This window comes from Lynx rufus, unplaced genomic scaffold (genome assembly GCF_022079265.1).
Source record: "Lynx rufus isolate CCGP_SWC_20201006 ecotype Redwood Valley unplaced genomic scaffold, mLynRuf1.p SCAF_7, whole genome shotgun sequence".
In the NCBI taxonomy this organism is placed as follows: Eukaryota; Metazoa; Chordata; class Mammalia; order Carnivora; family Felidae; genus Lynx; species Lynx rufus.
The window spans coordinates 35,875,000-35,889,464 of NW_025814889.1; the positions used below are offsets into that span (position 1 = coordinate 35,875,000).

At 42.5% G+C, this 14,465-nt stretch overlaps 1 protein-coding gene across 1 annotated transcript in view; it reads left to right on the top strand.

Annotated features, from left to right (window-relative positions):
- The window catches only part of CACNA2D4 (calcium voltage-gated channel auxiliary subunit alpha2delta 4), a 111,500-nt gene that overhangs the window by 52,756 nt on the left and 44,279 nt on the right, over window positions 1-14,465 (top strand). The window contains exons 23-25 of the mRNA XM_047066487.1: window positions 1,691-1,784; window positions 10,096-10,191; window positions 12,240-12,367. Coding sequence (XP_046922443.1) covers window positions 1,691-1,784; window positions 10,096-10,191; window positions 12,240-12,367 — 318 coding nt within the window. The remainder of the gene's footprint in view (window positions 1-1,690; window positions 1,785-10,095; window positions 10,192-12,239; window positions 12,368-14,465) is intronic.

Consider the following 14,465-nt stretch of genomic DNA (forward strand, 5'->3'; position numbering starts at 1 on the left):
CACCCATCCCCCACCCACCTCCCCTCTGGTAACCAAGTTCTCTGTATTTCAGAGCCTGGTTTTTGTCTGCCTATTTTTTCTTTGTTTTGCTTCTTAAATTGCATATATGAGTGGAGTCATGTGGTATTTGTCTTTCTCTGACTTATTTCACTCAGCATTATACTCTCTAGATCCATCCATATTGTTGCAAATGGCAAGATTTCACTCTTTTTTATGGCTAAGCCACTGAGGACTTTACTTACTGCCAACTAGCCTTATCCCTGGAACTCACCCATGGCTTAGGGAGAACAGGGAGATTTTCAAAGAAAAAGGCAGAACTAGCCTCCCTATGGGACCACGAAGTTGTCTAAGTTCCTGGCACTGTGGCAGCATGAGTGTGTCCCCATGTCAGGGACTGAGATTGCTTTAAGCCTCTTTCACTGGGCACTGTTAAGCCTTCAAAGAGACACTCACACAGTGTAAGGGCATCAGCAGCCTGCCCCTAGATCTGTCCCTACTACCATCTAGCTGATACTGATGCTCTGTACTCTAAAGTCCTCATCTCAGCAAAGGAGAGCATTTGGCCAGATGGCATCTTGTAGCCTGTGGTCTGTGAGAGTTTTCCAGTGCCTGGCTCTCAGGCTAAACTTAAATTCCCCAACACAGATGCAACTGGTGAAACCACAGGGCCACACCCTCAGCAGGGTCCCTCTTCTTCCTCTTTGGAAGAGGGACACACAAATGTCACCCCTAAGACAGGACCTTGCTTCCATGCTAGCCCAAAAGGGCACTCATTTGTGCATGCACTCACTCCATCAGTAATCAGTACTGAGCATGTACTTTGTGCCATGCCTGGGGTAGGCACTGAAGCTACAGAGATGACCCAGATGAGTCCCTTATTCTCATGGAGCTTGTAATCTAGTGGAGAAACCACACAACAAAGAAGCAAGCGTGTGTGTGTAGGTGTAGGTTATTCCAAATTGTGGTAAGTGCCATGAGTAGGATACTGTATGGGATCCTATAGAGCGCCCAACTCTGTCAGGTAGTGTTACTTATGCTGAGGATAAAAAAGAGCGACCCGAGTGCCTTCACAGGTACAGGGTCTGTTTTGGGGGCGATGACAGAGGTGATGACTGCACATCATTGTGAATGTACTAAATGCCACTGAGTTGTATACTTTAAATTGGTTGATTTTATGTTACATAGATTTCACCTAAATAAAAGTAGATAATTTTTTTAAAGAGAGAGGGAAAAGAGCCACACATGCAAAGAGTTGGGGGAAAGCATCCAGACCAGGGAACAGCATGCACAAAGGCTCTGAAGCAAATTCACGTGCACAGAACTGGCAAAAGGCCAGTGTGTTGGGAGGGTGATGATCAAGTTGCAGACTGATGGCAGCAGAAAGGAGAGGTAGCCTGGGCTCAGGGCAAGGTCTGATGTCCCTGAGAGATTCTAATCTCATGGAATACCAGAACTGGGAAGAGCCTTAGAAATCAGTTCTGCTCACATGTTGTTCGGGATTGAGGATGTGAAGGCTGAGGGAGACGACATGATTTCTTCAAGCTCACATAGATGGTTTTATGTGTCCCAGATACATGTTTATGAGACACATCCCATTCCCTGAAGTCGGGATTCCTTACAAAGGTGGATGAGCTGTATTCAACATCATAGAGGAAATAAGTGGTTTGGTCTCCTTTTATTTTGTCCCCAGGCGATGAGGAGCTGTTGCGGGAGGTACTGCTTGATGCGGTGGTGACGGCCCCCATGGAAGCCTACTGGACAGCGATGGCTCTCAACACCTCTGAGTATGTCAGTCCAGGGTGGGGCTGAGGGTTCTGTGGAGCGAAGCAGCTCCAGCCCCTAGGATTCCCTTGACTGAGTCAGGGTCCCTCCCACTCCCTGGCTGGCAGCTCAGGAGACAACTGGGTCCAAGATGAAGGTGATGACAGTGGGCAGACATGGGAGGAGTGAGAGCTTCCTTCACATGGGCCCCAGTAAAGCAGGGACTTGGCACAGCTTCCACATCCCACATGTGCTGCTGCTCTCCCCTCTGGAAAAGCACCAAATGTGGGTCCCCCTGGCATAGCTCCAGATCCCCCACCCACACTGCAGCAGCCCCGTTCCAAGAACACCTCTCTCTCGGGGTTGGTCTGTAGCTGTGTAAGCCTGTTTGCCAAGTGCCCTGGAAAGAGTGGTTCAAGCAGGACCCAATTTCCAGCACATAAGGTCAAGACACTATGAAGTACAAACTTGGCCTTTACCAGTGCCTTAGATTTCCTCACTCCCTTTGCTGATATTTATCTTGTGCTATCAGGTTTAGTGAATAGGTAGAAAGAAGAAATGAATGGTGTGTGTGTGCGCACGTGTGTGTGTGTGTGTGTGCTTGCGCACGCATGTGTGTTGGGAGGGTACAAGATATCAATGAGGTTAAGAATACAGTGGACTACACCTTGTTCCTGAATAGGAAGATTCAACGTTAACATCATGAAGATGTCAAACTCCCCTAAGACACTCAAGTTAATTAATGCTCTCCTAAAGAAAAGAATAGAATTTTGTATGAAACAACCACCTATTTAAAAAAGCAAGATGCAGACTACTGTGTACAGTTTGAAACCATTTCTATAAAAAGGAGGGAAAACAGTATATCTGTACATGTGTGTGCGTGTGTGCATGTGTGTGTATAAAGTCTATGAAAGTCCAAATAGGAAATAGTTCACTGTATAACTTATAACTGTTTGGTATAATTTTGAACCATGTAAATGTATTACATATACAAAATTAAACGAAGCTAGAAAAAATAAAAAGAATATAGCAGGCCAGGCACTAAGTACTTAGTGTATATTAACCTCATAACCACCTTCCAATGTAGGTACTATCATTATCCCCATTTTACAGATGAGGAAACCAAGGTAAGGTATGATAAACAACTTGCCCAAGGTCATATGCCTCACAAGTGGTGAAGTTGGAGTCAAACCAGGCAGTCAGGGGATTGGATCACTGGTTTGGAGAGAAGGGGCATGATCTTCATCCTTCCAAGTTCAGAGATTAACCAGAGATATTTTTTAAAAAATTTTTCTTTAATGTTTATTTATTTTTGACAGAGAGAGAGAGAGACAGAGCATGAGCAGGGGAGGGGCAGAGAGAGAGGGAGACACAGAACTGGAAGCAGGCTCCAGGCTCTGAGCTGTCAGCACAGACCCGACACGGGGCTTCAACTCACGGACTGTGAGATCATGACCCAAGCTGAAGTCGGACGCTCAACCGACTGAGCCACTCAGGTGCCCCATAGCCAGAGATGTTTTTAATGTTGAAAAACACTGAAGAATAAATATTCTTAACCAAGGTGTATATTAGAAAAGAAGACCTGGAGAATTAATATAAAATAGCATATTAATAAAGCTAGGGTGATAAGTCATATAATCACTCTCATAGATGCAGAAAGATATTTGAACAAATGTTAATATCCATGCATGTTTTTAAAAACTAATCAATCAAGTTAAAATTGACCTAAGCATGAAAGTCAACATCTGAACGGGGCTAGAGGCTCTCTTAACGAAAGACGAGACGGGGCGCCTGGGTGGCGCAGTCGGTTAAGCGTCCGACTTCAGCCAGGTCACGATCTCGCGGTCTGTGAGTTCGAGCCCCGCGTCAGGCTCTGGGCTGATGGCTCAGAGCCTGGAGCCTGTTTCCGATTCTGTGTCTCCTTCTCTCTCTGCCCCTCCCCCGTTCATGCTCTGTCTCTCTCTGTCCCAAAAATAAATAAACGTTAAAAAAAAAAAAAAAAAACTAAAGACAAGACTAAGATAGGCATTCCCATATCCTTATTACTATTTAACAAGGTCGGAAGGTATTAGTGCAACCAAACAAGAGAATGCACCTAGAAGCAATGAGAAGGGAAAGGGAGAAGTAAATTATCTCTAAGAAGGTGATATGATTATATTTCTGGAAACCCCAGAAGAATTTATAGGAAAGCTAGTAAAACAATAACAGAATTTAGTAAAGTAATAGTTTATAATATGAACATCCAAAAATTAATATCCTTTACCTATAAAAACAAAATTAAACTTAAAATATCATTAGAGAATTCTTATTTAAGAGGGCAAAAAATAAAATGTAATCAAACACCTAGGTATAAACTATAAGAAATATCCCAAAACTTACATAAGGAAAATATTAAAACACTCCTGGAAGACACAAACATAGTCTTGAACAAATGGGGAGGTATTCAGTGTTTTTGGATAGGAAGAATCAACATCACAAAGACATTGATCCTCCTTAGATTAATTTGTAAGTTTAATGCAACCCCAATAAAAACATAATCAGTATTTTTATGGATCCAGATAAACTGATTATAAAGTTTATTTGAAAGAATAGTCAAGAAATTCCTGAAAAAGAAAAGCAACAAAGGAAGTTTTGTGCTCCCAAGGTATTAAAACATGTAATTTATGAAGTGTAGTACTGACACATGAATAGAAAGGCAGACGAAGAGGAAAAAATAGAAAATCCAGAAATTCATCTAAATGCATGTGGAAATTTAGTATATGACAAAGACATCATGTCAAACCAGTGAGAGGAAAAAAATGGACTCTTTAATAACTGATTTGAGAGCCATCTGGAGAATGATAAAATTGTATTATTTCCTCACACCATACACCTGGACAAAGTCCAAATGACTCAGAGATTTAAATGTAAAAAATGAAACCATATAAGTACTAAAAAAAAAAAAAATGAGCCAGTTGCTCTAAAATCTAGGAATTAGGAAATCTTTCCCAATGATGACTCAAACTTCAGAAACAAGAGAATGACTGATAAATTTAACAACATAAAAATGTTTATTTGGCAACAATAAAAACATAAGCAAGGTGAAAACATAAATGACAAACCAGAAAAAATGTTTGCAACTTAAAAAACAAAAGATTACAATCTTTTATTCTCAAAAAATGAAGAACTTCGAAAATAGAGAAGTAAAAGACCAACCACTTTATAGGAAAAATTACCAAGGTATATGGACAGTTCTGAGAATATATACAAATAGTCCTTAAATATATGAGAAAATGGTCAATATAGCTCATAATAAAAGGAATTCGTATTAAACGGTACCAAGATTATATTCATCACTCATCAGATTGATAACCATCTAAGTTTGTTGACATGCACTACCGGCAAGGCTGTGAGGAATCAGGCTCTTGTATATTGTCAATGGGTATACACAATGTTTCAAGGGCTATGGAGAAGAATTTGGCAATATCTAACAAGTTAAAAATGCATTTACACTTTGACTCAGGAAGACCACTTCTAGGAACATATTCCAAAGATACACTAATAAAAATAGGAAAAGATATATACATGAGTTTTTTGTTACAGCTCCATTTAGTGAAAGATAGGAAATAACCTACATCCATCAGCAGGAGCCTAGTTAAATAAACCATGGTAGATCCACATAATGGAATACTATGTAACTGTAAAAAATGAGAAATCTATAAACTGTTATGGAATGGTCTCATCAATGGAGAAAAGTGTGTATAACACCTCCACTATTTATTTTAAAAGAGGACATTCAAATATATTTTCATAGTTACACATATATAAACATAGACACATGTATGTATGCACATATGCACACATATATGTTTAATGGAACAATAAACAAGCAAACAAAAGTTACTTTAGGGAGAGTGAAAGACAGGCTTATAAATATGCTTTATTTTGCATATTTGACTTTGGAACGATGTAAATGCTTTATATCATTATGAAACAAAATTAAATTTTAAAAAATAAGCTCTAGGAGCGCCTGGATGGCTCAGTCAGTTGAGCGTCCGACTTCAGCTCAGGTCATGATCTCACAGTCCATGAGTTCGAGCCCCGCGTCAGGCTCTGTGCTGACAGCTCAGAACCTGGAGCCTGCTTCCAATTCTGTGTCTCCCTCTCTCTCTGCCCCTAACCCACTCATGCTCTGTCTCTCTCTGTCTCAAAAATAAAAACATTAAAAAAATAAAATAAAATAAAAAATAAAAAATAAGCTCTAAAAAATTGAAAACAAAAGAAACAAATAAACCTGTGTATCAAGTTCATGAAATAACTGTACATAGATGAATTCCCTCAACGGACTTAAAAACACACACCATAAACAATAAATAAAATCATAAACTGTGCTCAATAACCACATTGCTAGAAACAACATTGGCACTGTTATTCTCAAACTATATAGATGGGTAGGGCAAATGTCATTAGGAACCAAGGTTTTCAACAAACAAAAAAAGAGATGCAAATTTTTTAAATCAAAGAAGTTAAGATGTACTGCTGAATACAAATTGGAAATATCAATGAACTCACGATTATTTTCTCTGAAAGAAACAAAAAGGATATCCTAGCCCTGTACACTGAAAAGACCAACCTCAGTGAGCACCCCAGACCCAGATTGTGGACTTTCAATGTGCATATTAAGAAATTCTTATTAAAATGAGTCAGCGATCCTTGGAGAAATGTCTGATTTCAGGACAGTGACAAATGTACAAAATGAGCCAGGAGTATCTTGTCATAACCAGAAGCAAGAAGTTACTGAAGACTATAATGAGATTGTGCCAGTGAGACCCCAGAGCCAACTGGAAGCGACTCTCACTGGTTAAAGGTGGAAAAATTAGAGCAGCAAAAGCAATGACAACTGCAGTGGATTAAAACATATTAAGTATGCTAAAATCCTGTGTTCACAATGATACTGGGGAGAAAAAAAGACTTTTGGTCATCTTCAGAAGATGTTAGGAAACCAACTCATTATTCTAAACTGGCAAGTAAACAGAGAGACAATTATTTATCCTGGCTCTCCTGTAGAAGCTGCATCTCAGGATAACCAAATATTGATGAGGAGAAGTCTATCTTTAATCAAGTATTTCAGGTACAAATAAAATAAGGAAGAATCCTGTCTTGCAACCTCTGGTCAATGAGAGAGTGTGCGCCTCTTGACAAAGAACACACCACCTATAACTCAAACCTATGTCAAACCCATAGCTCTAACTGCTAGTTTATAAGAAATACATGGGACAAGAGAGCATGCTAAATAACACCACAGCATCATGATCAGCTAAACCCAGAATGCAGAAACTCTACAGAACCAACAACCTACTTCAGCAAATAAATTGCAAAGAGAAGAAGAGAGGGAAAGAAGAGAAAGGAAGGTTGAAAGTGACTAAACATGACTGATAACAAGTATGGGGTTCCTTTTGGGGATGATGAAAATGTTCTAAAATAGACTGGTGATGGCCATACAACTCTGTGAATACACTAAAAACAGTTTAATTGCACACTTTAAATGGATGAACTGTATGGCAAGTGGATTACAGTTCAATAAATATCTAAATTGAGATTGAGAAATGAGAGAGAGAGAGAGATGAGAAAAAAAAAGAGACATATGAACTGTGGACCCTAGTCTGATTCTTATACAAATAAGCTTTAAAAAAGTCATGAGGATTGTGGATTATTGGATTATTTGATGCTATTAAGGAATTGTGGATTTTTTTAGATGTGATAATGTCATTAATGATTTTTTCCATTCCTTATATTTTAATGATAGAAATTAAAATATTTATTAATGAAATGATATCTGAGATTTGCCTCAAAATAATCTGAGGGCTGCAGGAGGCTGTAGATGAAACAATATTGGCATAGACTGGTAATTGTTGAAGCTAATTTATGGGTGCAGGAGTCTCATTAGACTATTCTGTACTACTTTTGAGTAAAAAATTGCATCAGGCAGATTTTCAGAGAAAGAGTCCCTTGGGCCCCACCCCTGGAAATTCTGGTTACTACAACATCAGAGGTGGGCAGGCAGTCCCATCTGCACCTCCAGACCTTGGTGCTTTTCCAGAATGTAGACCAAGTGTTTCAACCCAGCTCCAGGTACTATCAGTTGATATTGCATGGTGCAACCTTCTTCACAATATTCCTTTAGGGATACCCTAATAAGCCATACAGCTGAGCCTTGATTACAAAAAAAAAAAAAAAACAAAAAACCCAGGGTGCCTGGGCGGCTCAGTCAATTGAGCATCTGACTCTTGATTTTGGTTCAATCAAGATCTCAGCATTCAGGAGTTCAAGCCCTGCGTCAGGCTTGACTACTTTATACACTCACTAAAACCGCTAATCTAGGTACTAAGAGAAATTAGGTAGTCTCCTGCAGCAAATTGGGCTAGGCATATGAATATTAATAAAGTTAGAAGTAACTAAATAAAAACCATATATAACAAGCCCACAGCTAATAGCATATTCAGTAGTAAAAACGATGAAAAGCTGAAAGCTCTTGCTCTAAGATCAGGAACAAGGAGCTCTTACCACTGTTACTCAACATAGTAATGGAAGTCCTAGCCAAGCAAGAAAAAGAACAAAATGAAAAGGCAGCCTATGAAATGGGAGAAAATATTTGAAAATTATATCTGATAAGGGGTTAATAACCAAAATATATTTTTAAAAACTCACACAACTCAATAACAATAAAACAATCTGATTTTTTTAAAAGGGCAGAGGAACTGAATAGACATTTTTCCAGAGAAAAACCTACAGATGGCCATCTGATGCATGAAAAAGTTCTCAACATCAGTAATCATCAGGGAAATGCAAATCAAAAACACAGTGAGGTATCACCTCACATGTTAGAATGTTATCAGAAAGACAGAAGACAAGTGTTGGCAAGGATATGGAGAAAAGGAAACCCCTGTGCACCATTGGAATGTGAATTGGTGCACCCACTATAAACAACAGTTTGGAGGTTCTTCAAAAAATTAATAATAGAACTATCCAGCAATCTCACTTCTGGTTATCTATCCAAAGGAAATGAAACCATTATCTTGAAGACATATCTACACCCCCATGTTCATTGCAGCATTATTTATAATAGCCAAGATATGGAAACAACATGTCATCACTGGACGAATGGACAAAGAAGATGTGGTATATATATATATGCGAAGATATATTATTCAGCCATGAAGAAGAAGGAAATCCTGCCCTTTATGACAACCTAGATGAACCCTGAAGGCATTATGCTAAGTGAAACAAGCCAGACAGAGAAAGATAGATACTACATCATATCACTTATATGGAGAATCTATAAAAGAATAAAATAAAGTCAAACCCATAGAAACAGAGAGAAGAAAAGTGATTGCTGTGAGCTGGTTGGGTGAAGATAGGTCAGTACAAAGTTTAAACTACAAGCCACATAAGGCCTCAGGATCTAATGTAAAACATGGTGACTGTAGTTGATTAACACGGTATTGTATAATTGAAATTAGCTAAGAGAATATTCTCAAATATTCTCACCCCCCCAAAAAAGATAAAAAATACCTAATATGATGGATGTGTTAATTAACTAGATGGGAAGAGTCCTTTCACAATATATCAAATAACCATGATGAACACTTAAAAATTTTACAATTGTATATCAGTTATACCTCAAAAAAGCTGAAATTAAAAAAAAAAAGAGGTGATGACTCCCACCCCTGGTGCCATCATCGCAGAAGTATGGCTTTGAGATCATAAGAAAAACTAGTTACACTCCAGCTAGCTAATGGATTTTCTTTCTCAAATCTTGCTGGCAAGGTTATAAAGTTCACTGGGTTCCCATAGGTAGATGTAGACAGTGTCTTCTCCTCCTTTCACAATTCAATAATAAGGTAAACATGTGAAAAGGGCTTTAAAGCTGTGAAGTGTCATGTATGTGTCGGTCATGAGAAGTTCCTGTTCCTGAGGTCCCAGGACAAAATCTCTTTTCCTAAATTCCTTCTGTCCTCCAGAGCCAACTCCCCTAAAACCTGGATGGACAAATTAGGAGCAAAAAAAAAAAAAAGCAGAAAGGCAGAGGCCCAAGGGACCCCATTAACAAGGGAAGATGCTGCCCAGGGGAGCCAGGTCAACCAGATGTAACAAACATGATGCTCACAGAGGATGGCCAGTGCATGTGTGTACAACCCCCTGAGCAAGCAACGTGTCTGTCCATTTCATGCTCCCCATCCCGAAGATCAGGCCAGGAACTAGGAGAGGCCCACAGGTCTTCCCCGTGCCCCCAATGCCCTCTTCTTAGTCCTGTCACTGCACTGCATGATGACACCTGTTCTGTCTGCTTCACAGCGAGTCCGAGCAGGTGGTGGACATGGCATTCCTGGGCACCCGGGCTGGCCTCCTCAGAAGCAGCTTATTTGTAGGCTCCGAGAAGGTCTCCGACAAGTGAGTCATGCTGGAGAGGGAGCGGGATCCCCGAAAGGTGTTCCTGTGGCATGTCGTCAGGCTGACTCTTGGAGTCCAGCAATGCAAGGAGGGTGGAAAGGTTATGGCTTGCAGATTGGGAGGGTCAGAAAAGTAACTCTTCCACCAGGTTTTAGATGCATCCTGGAGGTATCCCCAAGAAAGAAGGGACAGCAGCCCAGTCAGAGAAGAGAGTGGATGAGACTAAAGTTGGAAGGGTTAATCACTTCCATAAAGGGAAAACCAGAAGTTGTTTTTCCCACTGGGACCAGTGTCTATGTGACAAGCAAAATTATTTGGCTGTGTCCCCTTTTTTGTTAACAACTTACATATCCCCTAAACCGGGGGTATTTTCCCCCATCCCCACCCCAGAGACATTTGGCAATGTCTGCAGACATTTTTGGTTGTCACAGCTAGGGGATGGGGGCTTGCTACTGGCATCTAGTGGGCAGAGGCCAGGGATGCTGTTAAACATCCTCACAACAATTATTTGGCCTAAAATGTCAATAGTGCTGCTCTCAGCAAAGCCTACATTTTGGGAGACCTGGTTGCCAGGGTGTCCTCCCCACCAAATACTGAAGCAAGGGGAGGATGGGAGAACAGAGCCACCTGCCACTCCACAAACCACCAGACTCAAATAGGCAGAGGCCACCAGGCACTTGGAGGAGAACAGTGAGGAGGCACCTCACAGTCTCCCATCCACACATGGCTGCTCTCACTGAATCCAAGCACACTCGGCCGCAGAGTGCCATCTTCAAGCTTCTTCCAGGACTCTGACAGATCCATACTTGCTTGAAAGCTGAGGCCTTCTAGGAAAACAAAGTTGCTTCTCCCTCACCCACTTCCCCTCACTCCCAGAGAGGTGAACAGAGGAGAGCGCTGTCTCGCTAACCCTTTCCATGGCCCTGTCAGAGACACAGCAAATGATTCAATGGACCAAATCTGGTAGGTAAACTGTAGATTCACTCTAAGGCCTTGAGCAGTGTGGGGAAGTGACCTCCCCACACTTACTACCCCTCCTGCTCTCCACCCACTTGTATTTCCTCATCCGCTTACACTTCCACCCCCACACAGAAAATGACATCCATGTCATTGCTGGCCAAAGTTGGACAGGGTGAACCACACCTGGCAGTAGGAAGGGAATAAAAGCATACTTCGTATTTCCCTAAATCCTCTCTGAAAGGCTTCTATGAATGGAAGAGGAAAATCTCAATACAGAGAGACCCTCCTGGCTTACAAACACAGCCACCACAAATGGTGGGCACCATGCAACTCCAGAGGTCTCCCTTCACCTAGACCATGATACACCTGGCCACTCAGGAATTGTGCAGGAGAGCTTCTTTTGAATATGTAAGCCAAGCACTCTTAAAATCAAACTTCAATTATCCACCTTGTGGGTTATCCACAGTGTCTTTTTTAATCCACAAACCAGCTTTTCTCCCTGCCTCCCACTCTGCTTCTGGACCAACACTCCCTTCTGCTGGCTGCTGTGTGTTCAGGGAATGCAAAACCATAATTAGCAAGGTAAAGCTGTTCAAAAAAAAAAAAAAGATAACTCATAATGCATTCTAAACCCTGGAGGCAATGACTTTTGAAGTAACCATTTGGGGGGAATCTATGCCCTTCTATTAGTGCAGTGATAGAATTGACTATACGGTTTCCCCATTCAGACATGCTGATTAACCAGACAAAAGGAAATTAGGCTATATCCCAAAGAAATAAACCCTGCAGGCAAGTTTTCATTAAAAAAAAAAAAAAAGGTGTTCTTTCACAATACAGGCTCTATACCTCCTCTACCTACTAATATGTCATCAGGTACAACAGCATTTGATTCTAGAAAAGGCAGGAATTGCTGGGGAACATTGTGTGGGGTAAAACTAGTTTAGGGGCTAATGTTTTCTACCTGCAACTCTACCAAGGCAGAGATGAATCTCTCTTCTTGGCCCAGCCAAGATGACCTTGTGTAAAAAGAAAGAGGGATGAACATATTCCCAGATTTAGGGGGAGGTACCAAATCTTTCTCCTTGCAGAAAGTTCCTGACTCCTGAGGATGAAGCCAGCATATTCACCATGGACCACTTCCCTCTGTGGTATCGACAGGCTGCTGAGCATCCTGCTGGCAGCTTTGTCTTCAATCTCCGATCAGCAGAGGCACCAGGTGATTGGCACCCCTGTGCTCCTGGGGCTGAGCTGGGACCAGGGCATGTCTCTTCCTGAGGCTTTTGGTGGGAAACAGGAGCAGACATGGAAAAGAATGTCCACACCTCGGGGTCCAGCCTTCCCTCCTGACACCTGTCAGCAACTTGGGAAAGCTTACTCATGCCTTATCACACAATTGGCCTCTACTCTGAATATAGGACAGATCATTTTATCTCCTCTCCAGCAGCCAAAGTTGGTCCCTAAAAATCCAGCATGGCACAAAGGAAGAAATTTGACCCAAAAGTCAAGAAGAGCTGGATTCTAGCCCAAAGTCCAAACAGGTGGATATTAGAAAAGTTTGGCTTTAACATTCTTCTATTTCTAAACATCTATTTTTGAAAATGTCTTAAACCACCCAGATGAAAGTAACAGACCTTATTCCATCAGAGGATTTCTGTACTTACCAAGTTCACTGCCCCCATCACACTTCTGCCCAGAGAAAGCAGCCTGGTCTCCACTCCCTTGGGGTCTCCCAGGAAGGGCAACATTGGGCTCCCCGTCTGCTCCTCAGGAACTCCCAGTAATAATTGGGTGCCTCCTGGCTGGTAGGCCACTGGGGGCTCAAGGGGTAGGAAGCGTGGCAACTAAGATTGGTCCCATGGACCAAGCTACCAAATCCCTACTCGTCCAAGGCCCAGGAAAGGTTTCAGAGCTGCAGGCACCCAACTCTCAACCCCCAGACCCCACTCTGAAAAATAGCCCAAGAAAAGTTAAGTGACTTTAACAGAGCACCAAGAAAATTGCAAAATGTTTAGAACAGAAAGGGACTTTGGAGGATGCAAGGCTTCACTTTCTTAATGTACACTCAAAAGATTCTATGGCCCAGAGAGGTTAAGGGACTCATCCAGGGGTCCAAGAGTCTGCAGCAGAGCAAGCTCTCCACCAGGTCACCTTGGGGGAAACTGACCCTAGCACAGTGGAGCAAGAGGGCCTAGAGATATCCATGTCCAGGTCAGAGTGCAAAGAGATAGAGAAAGAGAGGGAGGAGGGGGAGGAGAGGGAGGGAGAGAGGGAGGAGGAGAAAGAGAAGGGGGAGGAGGGGGAAAAGGGAAGGAGGGTGAAGGAGAGGAGGAGGAGAAGGGGAAGAGAGAGGAGGATGAGAAAGAGGGGCAGGGGAAAGGAGAGAAGGAAGAGAAGGAGGGGAGGAGGGGAAGAGGGAGAGGTAGAGAACTCAGCTGAGTCCACCTGGAATGGAAATGTCCTTTCACCAAAACCCTCCAGCCACCACTTCCACCAAAACCATCCTCAGCTTCCTGATGGAGAAATTCCCTGAGCTGACAGCTGGGGAGACCCAGGAGGTCCCCCTCTATGTCCTTTTGACTCCTTCTTCACCTTGTGCCTAAGCTCACCTCTCCATCCCATGCCTGTTCCCCTCACTGAATGCAACACTAATAGGCTTTACAAAATGTTCTAGAGCATATAACTCATTTAATCTAGACAACTCTGTAAATGTTGTTATTCTCTTCTTGCACAGGAAAAATTTCAGGCTCAGAGAGGTTCTGTGACTTGCCCAGGATCATGCAGCTAGAGAGCCACACAGGCCAGGCTAAACCCAAGTTCTACCCACCTTAAGTATAAGCCAGGAGGGTTTAGAGGAAGGGAGTCCCAGTGAAAGCTTACAGGGGAGGCTCACAAAGCCAAGGTGATGGTCCCCTCCCCACATTGCCCCCCAGAGCCAGAAAGAGGCAGCTCTTTCTTCCTGTCGCCTTCTATAGCAGGATCAAGGGCTCCCCAAGGAGGGGCTCCCGCAAGGTCCTGGGGAGGTTCTGGCCCCCCACCCCCAGTCCATGATGATGGCTCCCTCCTACCCGCATTGTCACTGGGCCCATGCCTGAAGGCTGCTGGGGTTGCTTTTTGTGGCGGTGAGGTAGGAGGGCGGTGGGTGGGGAACCAAGCCGCAAGGAGAAGAGAGGGAAGCTGGCAACCCAGAAGGGGGGACGGTTGAGTAGGGAGGCAGGAGCTTGCTCTCTTTTCACACCCTCGCTTGCTGCTTTAGCTCCTGCCTATGCTTAGAGACACGTGGACACCTCTGCACACTCCATTCTCCCCCAAGGGAA